Source organism: Antechinus flavipes, chromosome 3 (genome assembly GCF_016432865.1).
Source record: "Antechinus flavipes isolate AdamAnt ecotype Samford, QLD, Australia chromosome 3, AdamAnt_v2, whole genome shotgun sequence".
Classification (NCBI taxonomy): Eukaryota; Metazoa; Chordata; class Mammalia; order Dasyuromorphia; family Dasyuridae; genus Antechinus; species Antechinus flavipes.
In genome coordinates, this window is record NC_067400.1 from 571,825,924 (window position 1) to 571,853,830 (window position 27,907).

A 27,907-nucleotide genomic window follows, 5' to 3' on the forward strand; every position below is an offset into this window, starting at 1 on the left:
CCTTCTAGCAGCAGAATTCTTGGCACCCCTAGCCTATCCTGTGTGAAATACTGAACAGTTGAAGGCACAGTATAAACATCTCAACTTGCCAGAGCTCGCCAACATCTACTGAAGACAAAGTGAGTCACTGGCACTAGAAGTATGCAATGACATCTCATTGTCCATGTTCTAGGAACAGTACTTGTGTGAAAGTCCCTGGACATTCCAACCTTCCTTGAGACCCCAGAAGAATAAGAAATTGTCTCAGAATGACATTTCTTAGGAATCAAGAAAAAAGACTGAGGTTCACAATCCTTTTAATATACACTGGGAATTTCAAGCTAGTCATCTAATAAATGACTGCTTCCTTTCCCTATCAGTTCCATCAGCAGTTATTTTGTAAGACAATTGAGTCACCCTAAACTCTGGGTGATGGTACTCCATATTTTCCATCACATAAGTTTCTTTATTTACAACATGGTTCAAGACCACAAAGATTCCAACAGATTTCCATTAATAGTGAAGAAATGACTCTCAGCAATGTTGAAGATTAAGAATAGAGAAATCCATCTGCATACAATACATCAATGTGATCCTCCACCAACTATTTATCTGTGCCTTAATAATCTTAAGACAATCACAACGACTAAATTCTACTTTATTAAGATAAGTAAAATAATTAGGCATAATTTTCATTCCTGGGCAGAATTCCAAAACAGGTTGGCATGAAGAATATGAGGTAATATCACCATCAGCATTTCCCCCATACTCTAAAGAAATATTTGAATTCACACAACACGACCACCACCAGTTTAAAAAACAAACAAAAAACCCCTGAGTCACCCCATAATGACTCAGCTAGGAGTCTGCTAGTATGGCACCAAGCATGGAAAGGAGTCCCCCCCAGACTCATCTCCCTACTGAGCTGTTTCCCTTCAGACTAAAAGCTATGTTTTCATCAGATTTAACAAGCTTTTCTCCTCTATGTATTCCACTGTTGTGTTAACTGTGTTTGAGCTACATTCAAGACATTTGTTTTAATCATTTATTTTCCCATTTATAAATAGAAGGAAAAAAATTTATATTTGTCTTGTAAGGTTGTAATATGAGGTTGAAATGTTTTCAGTTAAGTGCTTTAGGTTTGCTGAAATTCAGAAATCTATGATAATATAGTAATTTTTTTTATTGCTTCAATTCTATACATGATTCCTGAAATGGGTGAGAAAGTTCCCATACTAATAATGGCTTGTCTGTATTAGACCAATAATTCATTGGTCTAATTGCAAAGTTACTTGTTTAGCTCCAACATTTTTCATTAGCCAAGGCAAGATTGGCCTAAGAAATATGTTTGTGAGTTGTTGTGTTTTCCCCCAACACAAAAGCAAATTGTTTTTGTGAAATGTGTTTTAATATTCAACTATTCATCTCCAAGTTGTTTGCCTTTATACCAGTATTGTTTCCCTGGGATGAACTGAGCCTAAAGCTTTAAAAAGCACTTTTCTAGCAAATATATGATGCTCGAAAAATAAAATAAAAGCCTTGTTTTTTCTCTCCTATATAACTTTACGCCCAGTGTGTGTTCTCCGGTGGGCACTGAAGTGCGAACTATTGTTGAAGTCTTTTCCACACTCAGTACATTTGTAGGGTTTCTCTCCAGTATGGATTCTCTGGTGTATAATAAGGCTTGAGCTCTGGTTGAAACATTTCCCACACTCACCACATCTATATGGTTTCTCTCCTGTGTGAATTCTATGGTGAGTAATGAGGTTGGAACGATCACGGAAGTTTTTGCCACACTCCATACATTTATAGGGTTTCTCTCCCGTGTGAACTCTCTGATGAGTGATAAGCTTTGAACGTTCACTGAAGCATTTCCCACAATCAACACATTTATATGGTTTTTCACCTGTGTGGACTCTTTGATGGTTAGTAAGGGTTGAGCTTTTACTGAAGCTTTTCCCACATTCTGCACATTCATAAGGTTTCTCCCCTGTATGAATTCTTTGGTGACTAGTAAGGGCTGAGCTCTTACTGAAGCTTCTTCCACATTCATGACATTCAAAGGGTTTTTCTCCAGAGTCAGTTCCCTGGGGCCCAGAACAAGTTAAGTTCATACTGAAATTGTTTTCTCCTTCAAGCTGCTCAGAGATCTTCTCCCCAATGTGGTTTTTCAAGTGTGCCCTCAAAGATGGATTGTTAGCAAAGCTTATTCCATGTTCACTAAATCTATCAGTATTTCCTCCCATGTGGATTCTCTGATGTTTAATAAGGTTTGAACTCTGGTTGAAGCTTTTCCAACACTCACTACATTTATAAGGTTTTTCTCCTGTGTGGATTCTCTGATGAGTAACTAGGTTTGAATGATCACTAAAACTTTTTCCACATTCAAGACATTTGTAAGGTTTCTCTCCAGTATGGATTCTCTGATGAGTATTGAGGTTAGAACGGTCACTGAAGCTTTTCCCACATTCGAGACATTTGTAGGGTTTTTCACCAGTGTGGATTCGTTGATGTGCAATAAAATGAGAGCTCCGACTGAAACTTTTCACACATGTATTGCATTTGTAGGGTTTTTCTGCTAGGTACAGTCCCTGATGATCTATTAGTTTTTCTAAATCCTCTTCAGAACATTTCTCCCACTGTTCCTCTGAAGAACTTTCATACTGTCTTGATGATTCATATTCATCTTCACTGTCTTTTCCCCAAACAGACTGGTGACCATCTTCTTCAAAATGTTTTGATGATGTCTTATGCAGCTCCTTAGAAACATCCTGCTTTAAATTCTGTTCTTCATTCTCACACTTCAGGTCCAGACCTGAAAAGAAGGAATAGAAATGTATTATGATAGTGAATAAAGAAATAGGGAGCTATAAGGAAATACATGAAGAAGGAAAAAATTAAAATTAAACTAGAGATGTTAGTTTAATTGTAACCTCCCTTCTTTAAAGAGTAAGGCTTTGTGAGTCCTCACTCACTGAGGACTACAGGTGTACAACATTGCCTATATAATGCCAAACTTGGGTTATGTACCTTTTAGTTTTGCTAAATTATTTTTCTCCTCTCTTTTTTTCTTTGTCATAAGAGATAACTCTATGAGAGTAGGAAAGAGTAAGGGTATATGGTGATATGTAAGTGATGTAACATGACAAATATGGAATGTTTAAAAGGATTATACATGTTTAACCTATCAGACTGTTTGGTGTCTTGGGGAGAAAGTAAATAAGGGAGGGAAGAGAGAAAAAATTTGGAACACACACACAAAAAGATTCTTACAAAAATGAATACTGAAAATTATCTTTATGTGTATTTGGAAAAATAAAATACTATTGAGGTAAAAAAAAAAAAGAAAAAGAAAATATACATTTTATAAAAAATAAAAGGTCAATAAAAATTTTCAGATAAACATGTAAAAGTTCATTTTCAAAAACAAATTTTTAAGCACTTCAGGGACAAAGATTATGTCTTCTATGTCTTTTGTATAGTTTTTGATAAACTGTTCTTCTGTGTATTCAAATTTCTAAATCAGCCTGAATTTGCTCCTTGGCTGAACTTGGAAAATCATACTAGGCCAGGGAATGAGGAAATAACTTTGCTTAAGAGACTAAGAGATATCATTCATAAGGAGATCTAATCGAAGAACTTTCCTCAGCTAAATCTCAGCCTCTTTGCCAATGATTAGTCTACACAGATCAGAAGGAAAATGCCTAGAAAACTGCTAAGCATGGGGCCCTCTGGAAAGGTATTAGCACAAGTTCCATTCCAGGATCCAACCAATTCCTTTTGAAAAAAAACTCTTAAATGCCCTCTTAATTCTATGATCACATTTGCTAATTTAGGTTAATAAAAGTCATGACCGTCAGAACCCTGAAGGCTCTTGTTCTCTGACTGGCTGGTGTCTTACTAGGTGAAAGAGGCATGATTCAGGCAGCTGAAAATATCGGAATGAAGCTCAGGAAAACTATAAGAACTGGACTTGTGGACTTGGGAATCATCAGCAGAGATGATTTCCCTATTAAAGTCATGAGAGTGAATGAGCTCCCAAGAGCTTGTGGAGAGAGTTAAGGAATAATAAAGATGAGTCAGAAGAGACAAAGAAGATGCAGCCCTAAAGGGAAAAGTTCTAGGAGAAAAACAAACAGCATTCTAAAAACTGAGGAAGAAAGAAATAATATCAAGGAGTCAATAAGATCAAGTGCTGCTGAATGGTATAAGAGAATTACGGCCAAGAAAAGGACACCAAGACTGGCAATTAAAGGTCATTGGTGACTTTGAAAAGAGTATTTTCATTAGGGATAGAAGCAAGATTGTGGAATTTTAAGAGGAAGTACAGACAGAAGAGTTAAGACTTCTATACATTTAGCAGTAAAAAAACAGGACAACTTTAGAGAGTATTTGACTGAATGGGAAGACCCCAGAGAAGCAGGTCAAAGATACATATGCTGTAAATTTCCCTAGCAGAATGTATACTTTAAGTAGCAATTGCTTCATTCTTTGTACTTCTGTTCCTAGCACAGTACCTGACAAATATATGCGCGCGTGCGCACACACACACACACACACACACACACACATATATATATATATATATAGTCAGACACATCTCTCTCAGGAGAGATCTGAGGTTCATTTTAAGTACAGGAGAAAAAGTCAAAATATAGGGATAGTGAATGGATGTGGGGGAAACATGAGAAAGGATGGAATTGAGTATGAGTGAAATTTATGGATAAGTGAAGGAAAAGAGTACAAGATGAATAACTACAAAAGTTTTAAGGTGGAAAGGAGAACAGGTTGCCTATGACAGATGGCCTTAAAATTTCTCTGTAAAATAGAAGACAATGTCAGTGGCTAAGACAAAGGGAAGTAGGGTGGAGTTGGGGGCTAAAACAAAGGCTTTGAACTGCTCTCCTTGGGAGTATGGTGGAAAGTTCATTAGAAATGAATAAAAGGTGTGCCACACAGTGAGACGGCTGAGGTTAGATGGGAGAAATTTATAATCATTTCTTGCACAGCTTCAAGACTTCCTTTGAGAATGGTCAGCAGCTTGGGAAAAGGAAAGAAGACAGATGGTGAAGGTGAGACTACAATGAGAGGCATCAGGGCAGGAACAGAGGAAGAACAATGGAACATATAACTGAAGGGGAGAGGGGACTACACTGCTGAGAGGACTGATTGTATGGAAAAGATGATTACAGGAATAATGGACTGAGAAAACAGGAAAAGTCTGAGGGCCTAGAGATTACAGGATCATGGATTTAGAGAGAGAAGGGACAAAAGAGGACATTAAGTTCAATTCCCTCATTTTATAGATAAGAAAACAGACACACAGAAACTTAAAGTGATTCAGTCTGGATTCCATGACTAGAAAGTATCTGAAATGGAATCTGACCATGACTCTTTCTATGTCTGGGATGCTATCCTCTACAGCTTGCTGTCTCGTCTCCCAACAGTTACAGGGAAGGGCTTTTTCTAAGGCAGAAAGCACACTTATTTAACATTTGGGGAGATGGAGGCAGTGACAAGAGCTCAAAGTCATAGTGATTAGCATAGCTGGAATGAGGCTTCTAAGCTTTAGATTCTCAAGCTAATGCTATTTCCATTAGGCCAAGTCACATGTCTGCCCAATGGATGGGGAGCTTACCAATGCAGCTTTTAAATGGAGCTGCAGTATCAAGGGTTTTAAAATGCTGGGCTGGCACATCACTGCCCTCATCCTCTTTGATTGCTTCCTCCTCTTCCTCCTCCTCCTCCTCTTCTTCCTCCTCTTCCTCCTCCTCCTCCTGTCTCCAAGTCCTTTGGTCCAGTTCTTCAGCATCTATCCTTCCTGGCCTTTCTGAGAGGTGGGCATTTCTGAGAACTGCTCGTGCACGCATGAGAGTGTCCAGTTCTTCATAAAAGGGGCAAACCCCTGGGGGCTGACTGCTTTTAGCTTTCCGGTAACTTCGTAGGAGGTTTTTGAACCTGTAGCGACACTGTTCTAGTGTCCGGAGGAAACCCCGTTGGCGCAGACGCTCAGCAATGGCACGATATACTTGGCTATTCTGGTGACAGGTCTGAAGTTTTTTGGAGAATGGAGATTCACCAAGAATGGCAAGGAAAATCTTGGTTTCTTCATAGCTCCAGTGCACACCTGCTACCAGAAGAGAAGGTTTTAGAGCTCTTAAATTAACAAAGGGTCATTCTGGTTGGTTCCTGGTGGCCTAGGGATAAAGGCCAGTTGAACATATGAGAAATTTGAAGAAAGTGAGACAACGAGGGAAAGACAAAAGAATTAGCACTTTAGAGTTGGGATGGGACCTGAGAAATTAACCAATAAATGCATTCTACTCTATAAAAGGTCTTTCACTAGGGGTAAGATGATTACTTGTCAAGAAAGTTGCAAAGGGAATTCATGCTTCAGAAGGGGTGCTTCAGACTAGCTTCCCTTCAAGATCCCTTCCAGTTCTAAGATTCCATTTTAAAGATGAGGAAACTGAAGCCAAGAAGGATGCTATAACCATTCCAAGGTCCAACAGCCAGCAATACAGTCAAGCCCAGGATCCAAGCCCAATGATTCTTCCACTAAAGGAGCATCAATGGCAATGAGGTCAAAACTGTTGCCCCCTCAGACCTGCTTCCCCCAATTAAAGGAGCCCTTCTAAGATCAGAATTTGGGACCCCAGAGAAGCAGGTCAAATATACATATGCTGTAAATTTCCCTAGCAGAATGTATACTTTAAGTAGCAATTGCTTCATTCTTTGTACTTCTATTCCTAGTACAGTACCTGACAAATACATGCACACATATATATATGAGCCAGAAACAGCATCATATATAGATGTGTGTATTTATATCTACATACATGCATGTATGTATTTTACATATATTATATACATACATATACAAATACATGTGCATTTAATAAATGTTCACTGAATTGAATGGTACCTGATCCCATTGCTCCAGCATACTATCTATGTTGGGAGAATTTAGCTTACTGATCCAAAAAGCCTCTTCAGTACTTTTATTCATGGCACTCCAGGGTCATCAGGTTGAAGAATACTAGTCTACACTGTATATGTTTATTGTTGTTTAAATCCATGTTGATTTTTTTATTCTAAACTTCTAGAAGATATTAATTATAGTTAGGCAATGTTGAACCAGTGACAACTTCTCAAAGCCTCAGTTCCCACAAGTATAAAATGAAGTGTCAATCCTAAATCCAATTCAAAAAACATTTATGAAACATTTATATTACTATATAATGTGTGTAGAGAACCATACAAGGTGGTGGGGGAAAAAAAACCATTTAGATAAAACATGGTCTTTAACCTCAGTGTGCAATCTGAAAGATAATCTTTAGGGTCCCTTTCAGCTCTAAAGGTCTCCAATTTTAACACCTCAGATTTCACTGACTCATCATTACTCTTGCTTTGCCACCCCACACCCTTTGTTCTGAATGTATATGAGTTAATTTGGGAGGGACCACAAGGGGGGAGACAGGACAGCAGATGAAGAAATTGAGGGTAAGGATAGGTACCAGGACCCTAACAGATTCTTACCAACACGACTTTGGAAAAAGGCTGAGCCACTAGACATCTTGGGTCGCTGGATTGGCTCTCCAATGACCATCTCATTCCTTTTACAGTCTTCAGCTGTGGTAGCCTCAGTAGTTGTCTCATGTTCCCAGTTCCTTTCTTCCTGCTCTTCTGTCTCAGCATCACTATCCCCCAACCTGGGGAGGCTTGAAGCCTTCTCTGAGATGCCTGTGGCTCTGACAGCAGTCCGAGCCTTCACCAGAGTGTCCAATTCCTCATAGAAAGGGCAAGTGCCAGGGGGATGGCTGCTCTTAGCTTTCCTATAATTTCTTAAAAGATTTTTGATCCTATACCGGCATTGCTCTAGGGTTCGCAGGAAACCCCGTTCTCTCAATCTCTCAGAGATGGCCCGGTACACAGGGCGGTTCTGATGGCAGGTCCGAAGTTTTTCAGAAAATGGAGACTCACCAAGGATTGCAAGGAAAGTCTTTGTTTCCTCATAGCCCCAGTGCACTCCAGTAACCCTCATGTCCTCCATATCCCACTGTTCCTGTTCTTCCCAGGATTTTCCTTCCTTCACAGAGGATGTTTGCCCTAGTCTCACTTGTTCTTCACGTGTACTATGATCTGCAGGGTTCTCTCTTTTCCCAGAGTGCAGAAGGTTTGGTACACATGGCTCTCTTCCTTGCTCTGGCCAGGAGATGCTGCTAGACTTCAAAACTGGAAATCCAGTTCACAGGGAGGCAAAAAGGAGAAATGATGGTTTGTGTAGGTTCCTAAACTTTCCCAAAGTTTAGTCCCTTTCCCTGAAAAAAGCAACTAGAATATGACCCCATTGGAATAATGACGATGGTGATGTTGATGAAAATAGGTGACATGTATCAAAGTGCTTTAAGGTTTATATATGTTTTCATTTAAACCTCACAAAAACCATGTTAGACAATTCCTGGTTCACAGTATCCTTTGTGACAAAGAGAAAAATGAGGCTGAGAAGTTAAGTGATCTTCCCAAGGTCACAGAGCCAGAATGGATCAGAGGAAGGATTCAAACCCAGGTCACATCTCCATGTTAACCACACTGCCAAGGCAAGCAAGAGCACATTTGGCCTCAGGGGAATGAGGAAAAGAAAAGTTCCTTAGAACAACTGTAGCAAAATCTCCATGTGAAGCAGGAGACAGAACCCTGGGCCAGAAGCTGGAAGACAAGGAGGGGCAACCAGGACCAGTACAGGGTCTCAAGTCAGGACAATCTGGGTCTGAATCCTGCCTGGGCACTCCTTGGCCTGACCCTTACCAAGGCAACCTCCCTTAGTTTCACAGTTTCCTGTAGAGCTGAGGGTTTTTGACATCTCCGCCAGCTCTTAATCTGGAATCCTCAGGGCCCAAAGCTGGTTCTGCCACTAATTAGTTGCATGATCTTGGGAAGGTCAAGAGCCTCTCTGAGCCTAACTATCCTCAACTCTGAAGTCCCTTCCAACTCTAAAATTGTATGATTCTTTAAATTTTGTTAATTAAACTTAGTAACTGCTTAGCTGGAACTTTCAATTACACATTCTTTTTCTGAGCATTTCACTTTTTAAAAAGACTGTAGACATACTGTAGACAATGAAGTAATATAAATTATATATCTATCTATGTAAGGATAGATAGATATAATTCAAATTCTATATCAATGGGTGACCTCAAATCTCCTAAAACTAGGTGAATTTAAACAAAAATAAAGAAAAAAGAAGTTAAGAATATGAATAGAATTTAGAAAAGTTAAATATGATAGAACTTTGGAGAAAACTAAATGGAAATAGGAAAGAGTATATCATTTTCTCAGCTATTTAATACATCAACACAAAAACTAATCATGTGTGAGAGCATAAAAAACTCACAACCAGAGTTGTGAAAATGCAGAAAAGCAGAAATGTTAAGTGCATTCTTTTTAAACCAAAAAAGACAAAGTTTTATTGGAAATCTGGTAAAAAAAAAAAAAATGAGGTATCTTCCACCTCCTGGATGCCCTGGTTTGCTCCAAGTCTCAGCTCAACTCCCACTTTCTACAGGAAGCCTTTCCCAGCACCTCCTAATTCTAGTACCTTCCCTCTATTGATTATTTCCTATTTATCTTGTTTATAGCTTGTTTTTACATAATTGTTCTCAGATCTTCTCCTCTAACACACTGTGAGCTCCCTGAGAGCAGGGATTGCCTTCTGCCTTTCTTTGCTTCATCACACTTAGCCCAATGCCTGACACAACTAACCCCATGGTTGTTATCCACCCCAATAGTAATGACTCATGTCTCAAAGAATCACTCTGAAGTCCTCCAAGATATTTAGTTAGAAAAGAAAGGTTCTATTATAAGTACATTCCTCAACTTTCCTAGGAAAAAAGTAGATACATATTTCTGAAATATTTTCAACAAGAGTTGAAAAGACAGAGTCATGGAGATAAATAAAATTCCATTTATCTGAAACTTCTACTTCTTGAATATATGGCTAACCAAAGTTTGATGATATTTCATTTTGCAATATACAAGGAACAGATATTTTGGGGACCCCTAATAACAGATTTGTTAATTTTAAGAAGCATGCTGTCAGGGGAGATCCAGGAGTCTAAATGAGGCTACATTTAGGATTACAGAAGTTAGAACAAGAGAAATTAACTAGACAATTAAAAGAGATCATTCTATCTCAACAGAATAGAAGTTCCTTGAAGGCAGGAACTGTTTTGTTTTTGAGTTGATATCCCCAGCATCCAAAATAATATCTGGCACCCAGTGGGCCTTAACAAAAGCTTCTTGGATGCTTCTAATTAAAAGAGGCAGCCAAATTTAAATATATATATATATATATATATATATGAATGATAAGATAAAGTCTTCAGAAGAAGGTGGGAAATGGAAAGAGGTCAATGGTAAAAAGAAAATTCTTGTAAAGACCAAAAATTCTCATAATAGTATTTTTGAAGCAAGATAAAAATGTAAAAATAAGAGAAGTGCCCATTAACTGAGAAATTGTTAAACCAGATATGGTAGACAAATGGAAGGATTTTTATTCTGTTACAAGGGACAAATATGACAAATGTAGAAAGACTTGTATGAATTGACACAAAATAAAGAAAGTAGAACTTTAAGAAAAATATACACAATGATACTATAAATGATGGCAACACAATTCAGAACTATGATGACCAATATCAATTGCAGATAACTAATATGTGAATACACTGCCTTTCTCTTGGTACAGAGGTGGTAACCTCTGGATATGGGATGTTTCACACACTCTGGATAACATGATTACTATATCAAATGGTTTTCTTAACTTTTTTTTCTCTTATTAGGAAGGAAATCATGGAAAAGAAGGGATCCCTATAAGGTGACAATAGTTAAAAACAAAAATGCATTAATAAAAACATTTTTTTAAAAGAAATAGAGTTAAGCAAAGAAAAGATCTGCTTAATAAAGAGGAACAGTTTTGGGGGAAGGGAAGCAAAAATGTAGTTCCATAAGCTCCAGATCCCAGAATGAATTCTTTAATCATATGCACATCAAGAGTAAAAGTGTTCCTTTATGCTTCTGCCAGCATAAACCCTGCTCCAGCAAAAGCTCTGATGAGTTCGATCCCAAGAGAAGGTATCTGATTAAAGGCCTCTACATCTGCAGGTCAAGGATTAGCTTGTCTTGTCTAAGACTCATAGAGAAGGATCTCAGACTTCCTTGATTCATAGTGTCCTAGATGTCTTAGGGATTTTTTCACAAGCTCCCTAAAACCAAAAAAATACCTTACAGTTTTATCTATTAATAAGCCATGAAGATGAAAATTTTTAAATATTCCACTTCATTCCTATGAACTGCAGAGTTTGAGACTCCACAACAAGAGGATTGGCTACCAAATGATGAGGGTGAAGGGTGGTTTGGCCATAGCGACCCATAAAATGGGCAAAAATTTAAATAAGGGTTTTGCATCCTGTGTCTTTTTGCAGGGATGGTGACAGAAAAGGAGTCTTTAAAATCTTCCAGTTCTCAGACCACTCACAATTTATGGTCCCCTTAATCTATAATTACTAACAGTTAACAACTTAGCACACCACTGAAGGAACTGAACTACAGGCTCATTGATGTTCTCACCATAACAAAACATACTGGAAAAAAGACAGACAAGTGCACATAACAAAAAAAGATAGCTATCAGATTCTCCTTGGAGAAATGGGCAAAAATTTACGAATTTTGTTTCATTACACACCCAGCAGTAATAAGAAAAATCTTCTCCAAGTGTCCTCTGCCCCAGTCAGCAGAAACCTCTTCCCTTTGACACAGTGGAGCACATTTTTCTACCTAATACACATATCAGGCAGTGAGAGAATACAGGGGATAAAGCCATAGGCCTGCAATCAGGAAAATTCATCTTTCTAATTTCAATTCTGGTGTCAGACACTTACTAGATTTGTGACCATGGGCAAGGCATTTAACTCCATTTATCTCAGTTTCCTCATGTGAAAAATCAGCTGGAGAAGAAAATGGCAAATCATGATTCTCCAGCATCTTTGCCAAAAAACACACACACACACACACACAAAACAAATGGGGTCATGAAGGATTGGACATGATTGAAACAACCGAAAAACAATACACATATGCTTAGTTTTATATTCTAGTTATGAATAAATATGTCATATCCCTCTTGAGGCAGCTGATGACAAATTGGAGAGAATGCTGAGCCTGGGGTCAGGAAGATCTAAATTCAAACATTCTCAGCCACTTAAAAACTGTGGAACCCCGGGTACATCACTTACTTTCTATTTGCTTCTGTTTCCTCAACTGTGAAAAGGGGATAATAATAGTACCCACTTTTCGCTGGGTTGTTATGAATCTCAAATGAGATAATTAATTACTGTAATATATTCTGTATATCACAAAGTGAACAAAGTGTGGCAATTCTCACTGGAATGTAACAAAACCTTAAAATAGTTTTACTTATTTTTTTTTAAAAAACACTCAATTTTTAAAATGAAAATGTGTATAGCTCATTTTCAGATTTTTTGTCTGTTTGTTTGCGTTTTCATCTCCTAACTTTTTTTAAAGAGAGCCAGTATGGCATAAAGAATAGTGAGAAGTCCCAGAGTCAAGAAGGTCTGTGTTCAGGTTTCCCCTCTGTATCATCTGGTAACCTTGAGCACATCCCTCCAGGGTATTTTTCTAAACAGAAATTGTACAAAAGAAGTTGACCTGCTTTGGGACAGATCAAATAAGATGATAATTGCAAAATGCTTAGCACAGTGCCTGGCACATTAAAAAGTGCTTAATGCTTGTTGTTGTCCCTTATTTCCTGGTGGAGGGAGTTTCCTTATCATAGGAGTTCCCTACAATGATGAAACCACAGGCCTGAACAGCAACAATCTTTTGAGCCTCCTCCTCTCTTTAAAAAAAAAAAAAAAAAAAGTGTTGTTCCTGGGCCAGTTTTCATGAGCCAAAGCCCAGGCAGACTGAGAGAATCCAGCCTGGCAGGGATGGGGACCTCATCTAGGCAGGCAGGCAACATAAAATAAGCAGCAATCCCAGGTGACACCATGTAGCCCAGAGGCTTATTTAATGCTTAGCCAAGGGTGTAGTCAACACTGAAGGAAAGAAGCTGCCAGGAAGGACCAGACTTTTATAGGATCAAGAAAAAAGCCTTTGGACTGGTCAGGAAACTTCTAACAGGAAAATATTATTAAGCCTGATAATTCCTTCTGCATGAGAATTTTACAAATTCTTGATATGATCCCTCTTCAATCAATGTGGCCCATAGTTAATGAAGTAACTGAACTTAGGTAGCTCTGTAGGGATTTTTTCATTAAGTTTTTTGGACAAACCACAGTTTGGCTCTCCAGAGCACTCTAGGCACCTCCCTGGTGCATCTCCTAATTACAACTTGGCTCCCAGTCAATTCATTCCTCTTACAGAAAAGCATGGAGAAAATCCCTGGCAACCCCAACACCTAATACAAAAACTTTTAGTAAAGCTAAACTGTAAATTAGTCAGAAAGCTGAATCTGCCTATTAAGTAACACAAACCATACATTAGAAAAGATGATGATGATGATAATATGTATGCAGTACTTTAACAACTGTAATACATACATAGCTTATTTTATATATTCTCAACAACCCTGATGTAACTACTATTATTATCCCCATTTTACAACTGAAGAAATTAAGGCAAAGATAAAGTGATTTATCCAAGGTCACAGAACTAATATTAAAAGCTAGATTTGAACTCAAGTCTTTCAAATTCCAGGCCCAGCATTCTATTTGCTGTACTATTAAGCTGCTTAGGAAAAGAGATGGAGAAGGTCAGGCGGGAGGAGGAAGGCAGAGGACCCAGGCAGCCTCCTATCACCACCAAAAATAAACATGAGGCAATGGGAAGCAAAATTTAGATTAGGATGCAGAAGGCTTAGAACTAACTAGAAAAATCCTTAAAAATCACTTAGCAGCCCCTCCAGATGCCTCTTTATTCAAACATTAACATGTCTCAAGGCAAAATGGAAATTATTTTTAGATTATTCTTGCCTCTAGTCCAGGGGCAATTAACACGTCTCAAGGCAAAATGGAAATTATTTTTAGATTATTCTTGCCTCTAGTCCAGGGGCTCTTAATCATTTTTGTGTTCTGAATCCCTTCAGCAGTCTGGTGAAGCCTGTGGACTAATCTTTCTCAGAAAGTTTTTAAATGCATTAAGTACATGGGATTTTAAGAGGAAACAAATTATATTGGAATGTAGTAAAAAAAAAAAATTTAAGAAATTCATAGTCAATTGATAAATATTTAAAGTATATTTTTTATACTTTACTATCTTGCTGGCACTGCGCTAAAGCTGCCAAATATGTCTCAAGTTAAGAACCCCAGTCTAGTGCCCTCAAATAGAATAATGCACTGGATTAGTGAAGATATAGATAAAATGAGACAAGAGGAGATGAGATAACCCAAGATCCTCCTTGCTCTCAAGAAATCTGAAGAAATATGGCACAGTGACAAAGAGAGACATTACTTAAATATAATATAGTCAACGATGCATTAAGATTTTGCACTGAGAAATCTGAATGACACATGGACCCCCAGTTAAATAGAGAAGAAAAAAAGTGAACTTGGTACAAAAGAGAATAAGATGGTGGGAGGTGCTGGCAGAATAAGCAGATGGAGAGTCATGTCTGGAGTTCAGAATGGCCCAAACCAGAGAAACTGAAAAAGAAAGAGAGGACATCTAGGTGAAGGTTTGAAAAAGTGCAAAGAAAGAAAGTAGAGAGGATTCTTAAGTGAGGGTTGGGTTAAATAGTTTCTTGTGACAAACTCTTGGAGAATAGTCACCTGGGCTAGGAAAAAGAAAAAAGCAAGAAACCTCAATTCGATAAACTGACACCATGTAAACAAAGAAAGACATTAACTTACTGGTTAATATCTCAATTGAGCAAGTCTGCTCCTGGAATCTTAAAGACTTAGAGAGCATACTAATCTGAAAATGATATGAAATATTATTAAAGAATGACTTAGAAGCACTTGGAAAGAGAAGAGGTGATACCAAGAGTTCATTTAAGATCAAATGATGCCAGACTAATAAACTCATTTCCTTTTTCTGGAAGGATTGCAATGACTGGTCATATTTCTGGATCCTTTTTTCTATATCACTGATCTTTATTTAATCCAAACCAGATAGCTTGGATAACTGATAATATATTAACTTGGTAACTTAAGCAAATGCCTGGTTTTCTGCAAGGAAAGTGACAATGTCTCTCAAGAGTTTCTTGTAGTCATTCCCCAACTGATAAAGTCAAAGGATGTGAACAGACAATTTTTAGATGAAGAAATTAAAGTCATCCATAGCCATATGAAAAAATGCTTTAAATCACTATGGATTAGAGAAATGCAAATTAGAGCAACTCTGAAGTACAACCTCATATCTTTCAGATTGGCTAAGATGACAGGAAAAGATAATGATAAATGTTGGAGGGGATATGGAAAAACTGGGACACTGATATATTATTGGTGGAGTTGTGAAATGATTCAACCATTCTGAAGAGCAATTTGAAACTATGCCCAAAGAGCTATCAAAATGTGATGACTGAATCTGTATCCCAAAAAAATCATAAAACAGGAAAAAGGACCCATACATGCAAAAAAAAATTTGTAGCAGCTCTTTGTGTGATGGCAAAGAATTGAAAATGGATACATGCCCACCAGTTGGGGAATGACTGAATAAGTTATGGTATATAAAAGTAATGGAATATTATTGTTCTATACAGAATGATGAACAAACTGATTTTAGAAATTTTATATGAACTGATGCTGAGCAAAAAAAGCAGAACCAGGAATACATTGTACACAGTAACAGCAAGAATGTGTGATGACCAAGTATGACAGATTTGGTTCTTCTCAGTGATTCATTGATCTAAGGCAATCCCAAAAATGGGCACTTTGCAACAATGTTAGATATGAACCTCTCCTTTGGAAGGAATATGGTGGGGTCACAATCCTCATCAACACAGGCCCTGGATTTCATACAATGGCCACCCAAAGAACTATCAGAGAACAAAATGCACTAGAATTATATGGCTTCTCAATTACAAAAGAACTCAGTCCTTACCCAGTGAAAGCTCATTTCCATAACTCTCTCTTGTGGTATTCTTGCAGACAGTCTTCTGAGAAGGGTTCCCATTGATTGCAGAGAAGTACAATGATGCATCTTCATCTGTTACCTGGAATAACCCAACAGCCCCCAGTCAGGAGCTATAACGCATAGAAAATTGCTCTGCCCAGTTGGCATAACAAAGAGAGCTAAGGTCCACAGTGTAAAGGGCTGAAACTCTGAGTTGACAGGTTCGGACAACCAAGCACTTAAGGCTAATTATGGATTGGACAATACTCTATTAGCATATGCTTGGAAAATGGCCTTTCCTACTACTTTGTGCTGGTTCAATTTTTTGGTGTATACAGAGAACTGTGGAAAGGGATTAGGGGGTGAAGTAAGACAAGCCAGAGTCACTTTGACAGTGGACGAAGAGAAGGAAGGTCATGGAAATCCTGTGTCTAGCCTGTTCTCTTCTACCCCTAAAGACCAAGAATAAAGACCAAGGACTTTTGTTTATCCTGACTCTGGCTGATTCTAAGGCATCCAGAGTGCTAACTCAGTCTTCACACCACAGATCAAGAAAAATCACAAAAGGAACTTAAGGTTTCCCAAGGATGGGGTCTGTGCCAAAAGAGGCAATGTGAAAGAGAAAGTAGACCAAAGGATGGGGAAAGTGATCTATACCACCCAAATACTTAAACTACGATTCAGTCTCATAACTGAATGTAAAGGTCATGAAATTATGATTCGTTATCACTAAATGTTTGATTTATATGCCTATATGTCCAGGGTCATATAAAAATTTCTTGGATGAAAAGGAGTCACAAGTGGAAAAGCTTAAGAAGTCTCATTCTGTAGCATAGGCAAGACTCTCCAACATGAACCTAAGATAGGTAACTGCCCTACAAAGAAAAGAAGAGGTGTGGGAAGGAAGAGCACTGGAACCCAATATGAGAGTAGATCCGATCTCAAGAGAAGAAAGAACAAACTACAACTTACCTGGGACGCAGCTGCCATCTCCCAGTCACCAACACTACCCATCTTAGGCAGAGCAGGAACCCGGGGAGCAAGGACAGCTAAAGAGAAGAATAAAAATATATAAGGATCAGTTGCTTTCTCAAGTGCCCACAATCTACACATCTTCAAAACACAATGACCAACTTTTCCTAATATCTGTTGCTGCTCCTATGTTTGAGGGCTGGCAAATAACTTTGTGAGAGCATATACCCATCTTGTTGATGACTAACAAAGGAACCTTAGACAAATGAATGGGAACTTACTGTAGTATAGCTTCAGATACAATTTGAGAACTGAAAAAATAGATAGAGAGAGAGGAAAAATCCTGAATCCAATATTAATTTGAGACAAAGCAACGAACATGACAGGTATACTCAAGATCCAGAGTACACTGGTATCCAATGGCTTAACTAAGTGTTTATATCTATTAAAACTTCTACAATGTTACCACTCACTATTATGGGATATAAAATGGATGATTTGGATTACATTAATTTAAAAGATTTTGCACAAAGAAAACCATCACAATTAAGATTAGAAAAAAAGCAGAACACTGGGGAAAATAATTTTACAACAATTTTTTTCTGATAAAGGCTTCATTTCTCACAATATATAGAGAACTTATAAAAATACAAGTTATTCCCCAATTGATTAAATGGTTAAAAGATATTAACAGGCAGTTTTCTGAAGAAGAAATCAAACCTATTTATACTCATTTGAAAAATCTCTACAAATCACCACAGATCAAGAAAAATCACAAAAGGAACTTAAGGTTTCCCAAGGATGGGGTCTGTGCCAAAAGAGGCAATGTGAAAGAGAAAGTAGACCAAAGGATGGGGAAAGTGATCTATACCACCCAAATACTTAAACTACGATTCAGTCTCATAACTGAATGTAAAGGTCATGAAATTATGATTCGTTATCACTAAATGTTTGATTTATATGCCTATATGTCCAGGGTCATATAAAAATTTCTTGGATGAAAAGGAGTCACAAGTGGAAAAGCTTAAGAAGTCTCATTCTGTAGCATAGGCAAGACTCTCCAACATGAACCTAAGATAGGTAACTGCCCTACAAAGAAAAGAAGAGGTGTGGGGGAAGGAAGAGCACTGGAACCCAATATGAGAATAGATCCGATCTCAAGAGAAGAAAGAACAAACTACAACTTACCTGGGACGCAGCTGCCATCTCCCAGTCACCAACACTACCCATCTTAGGCAGAGCAGGAACCCGGGGAGCAAGGACAGCTAAAGAGAAGAATAAAAATATATAAGGATCAGTTGCTTTCTCAAGTGCCCACAATCTACACATCTTCAAAACACAATGACCAACTTTTCCTAATATCTGTTGCTGCTCCTATGTTTGAGGGCTGGCAAATAACTTTGTGAGAGCATATACCCATCTTGTTGATGACTAACAAAGGAACCTTAGACAAATGAATGGGAACTTACTGTAGTATAGCTTCAGATACAATTTGAGAACTGAAAAAAATAGATAGAGAGAGAGGAAAAATCCTGAATCCAATATTAATTTGAGACAAAGCAACGAACATGACAGGTATACTCAAGATCCAGAGTACACTGGTATCCAATGGCTTAACTAAGTGTTTATATCTATTAAAACTTCTACAATGTTACCACTCACTATTATGGGATATAAAATGGATGATTTGGATTACATTAATTTAAAAGATTTTGCACAAAGAAAACCATCACAATTAAGATTAGAAAAAAAGCAGAACACTGGGGAAAATAATTTTACAACAATTTTTTTCTGATAAAGGCTTCATTTCTCACAATATATAGAGAACTTATAAAAATACAAGTTATTCCCCAATTGATTAAATGGTTAAAAGATATTAACAGGCAGTTTTCTGAAGAAGAAATCAAACCTATTTATACTCATTTGAAAAATCTCTACAAATCACTACTGATTAGAGAAATGTAAAATAAAACAACTCTAAGGTACTACTTCACATTTATCAGAATGGCTAATATGAAAGAAAAGAACAATGACAAATATTGGAGGGATGTAAAAAAAAAAAAAATAGGGACATTGATGCATGGTTTGTGAACTGATCCAATCATTCTGGAAAATAATTTGGAATATGCCAAAGAGATGAAAAAAAAAAACTGCATATTCTTTGAACCAGAAATATTACTTTTAGATCTATATCCCAAAGAAATTTTTTGAAAAGGAAAAAGGATCTATTCATACAAAAATATTTATTGCAATTATTTTTGTGGTGGGGAAAAAACAGAAAATTAAGAAAAAATGCATCAATTGGGGAATGAATGAAAAAGTTGTGATATGACTATGATGGAATACTATTGTGCTATAAGAAATGACAAGAAGAATGCTTTCAGAAAAAACTACATGAACTAATAAAAAATGAAGTAAGCAGAACCAGGAGACCATGCATACAGTAAAAGCAATATTGTAAGGATTATCAACTGTGAATTAGCTATTCTCAGCAATACAGTACTTCAAGACAATTCCAAAGAATGAATGTTTAAAAATGCAATCTACCATCAGAGACAGAACTGATGGAAATTTAAATGCAAACCAATTTTTTTACTTTTTTTTTTAACTTCCTTTACTTTTCTTGGATGTGTAGGTTTGGGTTTTTTTTTTTCTTTCTTTCATTTCTTCCTTTCTTTTTGATCCTTGTTTTCTTCACAACATGACTAATATGAAAATATGTATTGCACAACTGCATAAGTATAACTTATATCAAATTGTTTGCCTTCTCAATGAAAGGGCAGGAAAGAGGGGGAAGAAGAGAATATGGAACTCAAAATTAAAAAAAAAAGTTAAACTCTTTTACATATAATTGAAATTTTTTTTAATTTTAAAATGTTATTTTTCCAATTACATGCAAAAACAATTTTTGACTTTAATTTTTTCTTTTTACAATTTTGAATTCCAAATTCTCTCCTGCCCCTTTTTTCTTTCCTCCCTCATTGAGAAGGCAAGCAAGTTGATAAGGGTTATACATGTATAATCATACAAAACATAAAAATGCATATATATGTATATGTGTATATATCTATACATATTTATATATGTATATTTAAAATGTTACCACCCACTTGCTGATATCCAAACTCCTTAGGTAGAGTTCTCCTTTTCCACAATGCCATAGTTCTCACCATTCTCTTTAAGAGGCCTTGGTTCCTCCTTGAGCTGGCACTGCTCAGGCAGCCCCAGGCAGGAATCCTGCAGCAGCTTTTTCTGGGTTTGTCCCTTAAACTGGCAGTCCATGGGCGCTATCTCTGAATCCTTCCCTGTTCCCAAAGGCTTAGACTCCTTCGAGGCCACTTCCTTTCCATGTGCATTGGTAGTAATCTGTAGGAAAATTTCTAATTATCATCATTTAACAAATCTCTGCTTGGGAGTATAACCCCAAGCAAGTAGTGCTAATATTTCTGATTCAAGCCAAAATCAGTTTATATGGAACATGGCTAAATATCCTAAGTCTGAAGTTTAAAAACAAAACAAAACTCAGCAGGATTTGTATATTACTATATGTTATAGTCATCTAAAGCTGAAAGGGGCTTAGAGCCCATCTAGCCCCGCATTCTCTTTTTATACATTCAGTAACACCAGTCTAGAAAGGTTAAGGGGCATACTCCAGATCACTCTGAGTCTAAGGGGATTATTCCACAACAAATGATAAGCTAATAATAAGTAGTAAAGGATTTGAACCCAGGTTCTAGGATTTAACTCTGAGATTCCATGAAATTCAATGGTCTCCTCAGTCCTCTGAATTACTGTCTATCCCAATTCACTTACGGCAACCATGCAGCCTTTGTTCAGAACATTTCTGGAATCATCTTTGGAAGTTATCTTCAAGACACCAAAAATTCAGCTCCTTGGTTTTACCATCCCAAACAGCTTTTCATACTACACAATATTTTCCTCAGAGCATTCTTAGTGGGGCAGGAAGTAGAAACATCATTCCTGTTTTACAGATGTGGATGCTGATCTTCTCCAAGTCACCAGAATTAAAGCCAGCCAATAAACAGATCTTCTGACTCAGCTTCTGTGTTCTCTTTACTGTCTCATGCTGCCTTTGAGCCCAAGCCACATCATTTACAGATATACAGACTATTTACAGACTAAACTAGCTCTAAATCGGAGGTCTAAATACCAAACATCCAATTCAGGACAAAACTTCAAAGGACAAAAACTGCCCAAGACAGAGGACACTAGGAGGGTTGTCTACTCATGTTAAAACCTTGCTACATTTGGCCTCAGAGGACCTGGGCTCAGGTTTTTGTGCCTCAAAGACACCTGTGTGATATATCAAGTCCTGAGTATCCTGAGTCCTATGATCAATCACTGCACTTCTCTAAGCCTCAGTTTCTTTTTCTGTAAAATGAGGTGCTTGGGCTGGATGACCCCTAAGGACCTTCTAACTTTAATTCTATGTCCCTATCCTTAAAAAACTGTGTCATGGATCATTTCAGAAGGCCAACTTCTGAATGTTCTGAGCAACAGCCTCACTGAAATGTCTGCAACCTTCCAAGAAGTCTGCTTTGAAGAAGCTGATACTCTACTTGATGTTCAAATTTTCATAAGTTTTAACTTAGAGTTAAATAATATTTTCCTTGCCTGGCTCAACAAAACATCACTCTTACCCCTATCCTCCACCCCCCCAGTATCTATTTCCAAGTGCATGCCCCAGCTCAAGAGACTTGACACGGTGCAAAAGAAAACGTCCTAATAGGGAAAATGAACACTCCTACAGTGGAATGGGCTGCCTCAAAAGTTCTCAAGGAGGCTCTGGATGACCACTTGTCTGATTTTTATAGAAATGATTCCTATTCAGGTGAAGGTTGACCAAAACTATGTCTCAAAAGTAGAAGCTTCTTCCATCTCAGAGATTCTGTGTCTGTGTTAATACAAGAGGAATTAAGTGTGAATTGGGTCCAAGAGACTCCAAGACCAGGTTATTCCAAGGAAGCATAAGCAAGAAAACATGGAAATCCTCAGCTTTACTACTGGGTAAGAAGAAAGGCCAAAGGCATTCTGGTGGTCATTAGAAAAACAGATAGTATAATGGACAGAGTGCTAGGCTTAAGAATCAAGAATATGTGAGTTCAGATTCTACATCAGATTCTAGTTGTGTGACTCTGGGACACTTAATTTCTATCTCAATTTTCGCATCTGTAAAAATGGGGTTGTAGTGAGAATAAAATGAGAAAATACACAAAGTATTTTGCAAACCTTAAAGAAACTAAATAAATGCTGGCTATTATAACATGAACACCTATTAGAAATTAACAAAGGCTAATGATCATTAAGTATAACCAATCAGAAAATAAGATTTAGTATGATCATCATAAGTGTTTGTGTCACAGAATTTTGAAGAATGTTGTTAATGCTATTATGGATTATATGATTATAAAAGTTTAAAAATGAGAGGAGGGGGCTCAGGAGCCCCTATCAAGGTTCACTTTCTTCTGATACACAGGTGAACTAGAATAACAAAGTATCTCTAAATATACACTGAGAGCTATAGACATTCCTATGATACATGATCTGTTGTAACTGTATCAAAGAAGAAACAAATTATCAGCCAGGAGGGAAGGAGCAAAAATCATTAGAATCAGAACTTCAGTTCTTACCTAAGGGCCATATACCCCCCAGATCTGAAGGGAGAAGTATGTCCTTCAATGGAAAAGTTCTTTCAGAGAATTTGAAAAGAGAAATAATTGTTAATATCCAGGCAACAACTATGGAAAAATAAAGCTCTTAGTGAACTCTGCACGTGGTGGCAGGACAAGGCTTTTCAGCATGCTTATTGGTAGGAAAGGGAAATTCCTCCTGGAGGGAGGAAATAAATGGGTGATAGAGAAAGCAAGTACTAGTACAACTCATTTAAGGACTTAACCCTATATGCCAAGAATCAGAAATTGCTACTTCCTTTTCTTCCACAGCTCACGGAGTATTACATGATCTGGTACTCTGTCCTTTAGAGTCCAATATTGCAATTGTTAATTTTAGCAACTGTGTAAATATATATGTATATGTTAGCATGTGTAACTGTGTAAATCATATGATCAGGAATAAAAGAAATATTCTATCTTTCAAACTTCCTAAAATAGACTGCAACTTCCATCAGACTTGTGACCAGACCATTTACAGTGCTGGCATCCGCTAAATTAAATGCATTCCAGGAGACATAAAATGTATTTCTGCAATTAGAATTCTATTTTTTTCTCCACTGACTTTCATTGTAAAAATGGAGTTTCCTGGGAAATTTGTGTCCAATGGTCTTAATTTTGTTCCTGAAGTTTCTCTACTAAAAGAGAATTTTGAAAGATTATAAACTCAAGTCGAAAATTTTGGTCAGCTGATGTGGACTATGAGCTAAGTAGTCAAGGGCATTAGAATTGTAATACTTTTTTATTGTGATATCGAAGTGAAATGAAGAAATATAAGAAACAAAAACTGGAAAGAGGCAGGCCAAAAAAATGAGAGACTAAGAAAATAGGAGAGTAAGGAAACTAGAGAGGTGCACCTGGCAGAGAATGAACCAGTAAGAATAACAGAACCATTGTCCTTTTACCTGAGAAGCAGCAAGGTGGTTGTTATAGAGGTTAGACACTTGTTCTCATAGAATGACCAGGGTTCAAGTCTCTTCTTTGACAAATACAGATTGTGTGACTCTGAGCAAATCTCTTCATCTTTCTATGCCCCCAAACAGCCCTCTAAATGTGTAGATTGTCAAATATTTGCCAATCTGCATTGATTGAAGGAGGTTCCTCAACTGATGCTACTTACACCAATGAAATCAGAGGCCTGGACTCCCTACCCCCACCAAAAAAAAATTTTTTTTAACCAAGCCAATTACTGCATTTAACAAAATCACTTCATTCTTTTTCCTTACCTGCTGTCGTGATCTCCTAGGATTTTCATGCCAATCCTCCACCAAAGCAACAGCCTCCTCACCACTCTCTGGGTGATGTTCTCGAACCCAACTTTGGATCTCTCTGGGTAAGATATTCAGGAACTGTTCCAGCACCAGAAGCTCTAAGATCTGCTCTTTCATACGTACTTCTGGCCTCAACCACCGACAACAAAGCTCCCAGAGCTGGCTAAAAGCTTGGTGGGGTCCAGATTCCTCCTGATATTGAAATTGCCGGAAGCGCTGACGAGAGATCTCAAGATCAAGTTCATCTCCCCAAAGAGAAGATTCTTGTTTCCAGGAAGAATCTTCTTCTAATTTCACTATGAGGAGTCCCTCCTGCTCTATTGGAGACTGAACTGGGGACTCAAGGGTGGTGGCCATGGTAGAGTGTGGTGAGTTCCAACCTAGGTAGATCTCCTACTTTTCAGTCTTCTTGTTTGCCTTATCACTTCCAGGTGGACACCTGTAAGAGGGGTTTCTCCCCCTGGTCCCTGGGAACAGAGACATAAAGGATGTGAACAGAAAAGATCAAGCAGCCTTACTCTGCCTCATCTAACCTGGCATTCAAAGAATAAAAGTTTTCTATATAGTCCACCTTTCTTTCCTCAATGACAGTCAAAAGTCGCTCCCATGTGCCTGCGAGCCAATCTTTCTTTCACCAGGAATGCTTTATATGTGAGGCCCCCTCATCCACAAACGAGGAAGCTAGATCATAGTCTGACACCAAACCCAGAAAGGGCAGTGGCAGGCCTCTTTTCAAAAGAGAGCAGAAGGATTTGTATGAGTCTGAAAACAGAATTTATTCATGAGGAAGTACAGTGTTTTCAATCATGCTACATACAGTAAGAAAAGCTATCAGCAGGTGAGGCATAGATGTCCAGGGTGAACTCTGCCTTCCAAAGCGACAGAGGGAATTTTACTGCAGCATAAAATTAATCCCACAAAAACTGAGCTCAGATTAACATGTCAAAACTTTTAGCATTCTGACAGTGACATTTTGACATGCTGTTTCCCAATGGACCATACTTAGCAAGTACAGAATCATAGCCAACCAGTGATGTTGCAGCAAAGGGACTGGGCAGTATAGATTTCTGTGGTCTTAGGAAGCAGGAATCATAGATTACATGGCAGATTTGGTGCATGAAAGCTCTTCACCCAATTCAGTTATGAAGCAGAAATCACAAATCTTTCATTACTAGAAAATAATCATGGCCTTTTCTCCCCCTTTATCAAAAGAATTCTGATAGCAATGAAACAGTCAAATGTAATCAGCCAAACCACTGCTCAACTCAAATCCATGTCAAAAGCTAGTCCAGTTCCACAAATTCCAGATGTTATGGGCCATAAAAATCTGAACTAAAAAAGCCTCCACTTCCACAAGTTCCTCATTGGCCCTAAATCTCCTGAAGAGAGTGATAGTACTAAAGTATCGGAGGCTGGTTACCAAGATCTGAAAGTGTTACTTAAATTCCCTCCAAGAATCTCTAGATTGAATTTGCCTACTCAATCATTCTTTGGATTAAAGATGACCAAGTGCTAGTATAAGAGCTATCACTTTTCTTCATTTAACTAATGGTTCATAAAAGACAAGGATGTATTTCTCTTGTCCAGAGCCAACCCATGGGATTTGGCTGTACTCTAACAAATCTTAAACTTAATATGGCATAATCAAAAAGCCTTTTGATTTCTTCAATGGGCACTCATCCAATCAGGTATATATACACAAACATACAGGATAAGGGAGAGACAAACCTGAACACACTTGTCCATATGTTATATATCAAAACTTCTTAAACTTTTTCTACTTGTGATCCCTTTTCACCTGAGAAATTTTCATATGACCACAAGTATAGAGAAATCTAAAATAAGTATATAAATCAAACATTTACTGATAATAAACTATAATTTCATGACCCCCTACAATTAATTATAAGACCCACAGTTTAAGAAACTTTGCTATATGTCATTATCTAAAGAGTCCCTGCACTTCTTCAAAGAATAAGAGGAAAAAGCAAGCATTTATTTGGTGCCTAGTATGTGTCGGGCACTGTGCTTTTACAATTATTATCTGATCCTTGACATTGAGGCCCTAGGACTGACTCCCTATCATATTCCTCTTCCCCGACTTCTTTGGCCCATGACTCTAGCCTTGTCTAAAACCTCTTTATATCCGAAATCCTAAGGCTCTCACTACCCCTTGTCTCCACATTAGCCCCTTCTCTCCACCTATTCATCTCCATTCCTCTATTTCCCCTTCTGATTCTTCTGTGTCCCTCTAAGTCCCATTCTTCCTTAGCCCTCTCACTCTCTCCACTTTACTGTTCTTTTCTCTTTCTTTTGCCTGTCTCTCAATACAGCTTTGTCTCAGCTTGCCCCCCCATCCTACCTCTGATCCATCTCTTCTAATCTACTCTTCGTGTTCCCTCTGACCCTCTCTCCTGCCCCTTTGTCAAGCCCCTGTCCCCCCTGCCTGCTCCCATTATTCTTCCCTTCTTTACCCCCCCCATTATCACAGTCACACACAGACATCTAGACACATACACACAGAAGGAGTAAAGGAGGCTCCTCACCTGATGCTACTTACATACAGACAGACACAAATACATACAGACACACAGACACACACACATTTTTCCATCCTTTTCCGATCTTTCAGTTCCTCTCTGACCCAGACCATCTATTTATTAGCTGTCCACTATCTCGTTGCTCCTCCCTCCTTCTCCTTCCCCCCTCTACTCCCTGCTTTTTTACTCTCATTCGTCGGGTCCCCCTCCGTCCCTTCCCTGACCTCTTCTCCTCCAGTCCTTCCCATTTCACAGACCTCCCCCTCCCCACCCTTCGCCCCTCCTACGCTGCCCCAGAATGTCAGATCCCCCGGGACACCGTCCTCCCTCAGCATCTCACAGCCTCCCTCTCCCAGGAAGCCACGGCCCCTCGGTCCTTCCTCTGCCCCCTCCCACCTCATCCTCTTCGGCACGTCAGGCTCCTCAGTTCCTTTCGACTCCGGGGTCTCCCCCCACCCATTCCGCTCCCTGCACCTCCCCCGCTGTCACAACCCTTCGCTTCCCTCCCCTCTCACGGACCCTCCCGCGTCCTCCCTCAGGATGTCACGCCCCCCTCCCCCTTTCCTCACGTCCTCTCCGCACTCCGGCAATCCTACCTCTGCCCAGGGGCTCCCGAGCAGGGCGTCTCCGGCCCACCCTCTACCCTAGGATGGGCGCGAGCCTCCCCTCCCCCCGCAGCTCGCATTCACCTCACCCCTGCCGCCCCCCTAGAGCTTCACTAGAGGCGACCGCCGGGCGGAAGTGACCACTAGGTTCTCGCCGGGCACGCTGGGAATTTGAGTCCCGGGGGGTGGGGCCGCCTTTGAGACTACACCTCCCAGAGGGACCTGCGCCGAAGGCCTGCAGGAGGCTCGAGCTGCCTGCCTTTCTTCCAGATTGACAGCAATTCTAGCCAACAAATGAGGAAATCGCCGCCTAAGCCTTCCTCTGGGTGTGCCAAGGAGGGGCTCTAAGGAGGAGCACCGCCTGCGGGGCGTGAATTCTGGGAGGGTCTGGCTTAGTAAGAAGTCTTCCTCTGTAGGGGCTGGAGGCGGATGCCCTAGCCCCGAAACCAACCCCTTAGGGACCGAACTCCGCGAGAGGCTCGGGAAGACTTTGGAGAGACATTAAGGGACAAAGCCACACACCAAGGAGAGACTGGAGAGTTCAGAGCCGCCAAGAGATAGAGAGACAGAGAACCCAGATCAAGGAGGCATAGAGAACAGAGCCGCAGACCCCAAAGCCAGACCCGCCAAGACAGAGAATACAGTGACACTAAGGGACAGTTACAGAAAACACCAAGGGACGGAGTCACCGAGAACAGAGACACTGAGGGACAGATACA

The 27,907-nt window shown here is 38.9% G+C and overlaps 1 protein-coding gene across 4 annotated transcripts; it reads right to left on the reverse strand.

Annotated features, from left to right (window-relative positions):
• Positions 1-279: 279 nt before the first annotated feature.
• LOC127555558 (zinc finger and SCAN domain-containing protein 20-like) lies at positions 280-27,270 on the reverse strand. Of its 4 annotated transcripts, none has more exons than XM_051987945.1 (8): positions 27,180-27,270; positions 23,999-24,510; positions 20,253-20,448; positions 17,083-17,159; positions 16,099-16,210; positions 7,519-8,214; positions 5,618-6,109; positions 280-2,794 (listed from the first exon to the last, which is right to left on the reverse strand). In XM_051987945.1, the coding sequence occupies exons 2-8, from the start codon at positions 24,398-24,400 to the stop codon at positions 1,533-1,535; spliced, it is 3,237 nt and encodes a 1,078-aa protein (XP_051843905.1). In that variant the 5' UTR covers positions 24,401-24,510; positions 27,180-27,270; the 3' UTR covers positions 280-1,532. The 4 variants fall into 4 exon arrangements, with proteins under 4 accessions (XP_051843905.1, XP_051843907.1, XP_051843904.1 ...); XM_051987947.1 differs by lacking the exon at positions 17,083-17,159 and adding an exon at positions 18,271-18,347 and having other exon boundaries at positions 5,618-6,106; XM_051987944.1 differs by lacking the exon at positions 17,083-17,159 and adding an exon at positions 18,271-18,347.
• Between the last annotated feature and the right edge of the window lie 637 nt (positions 27,271-27,907).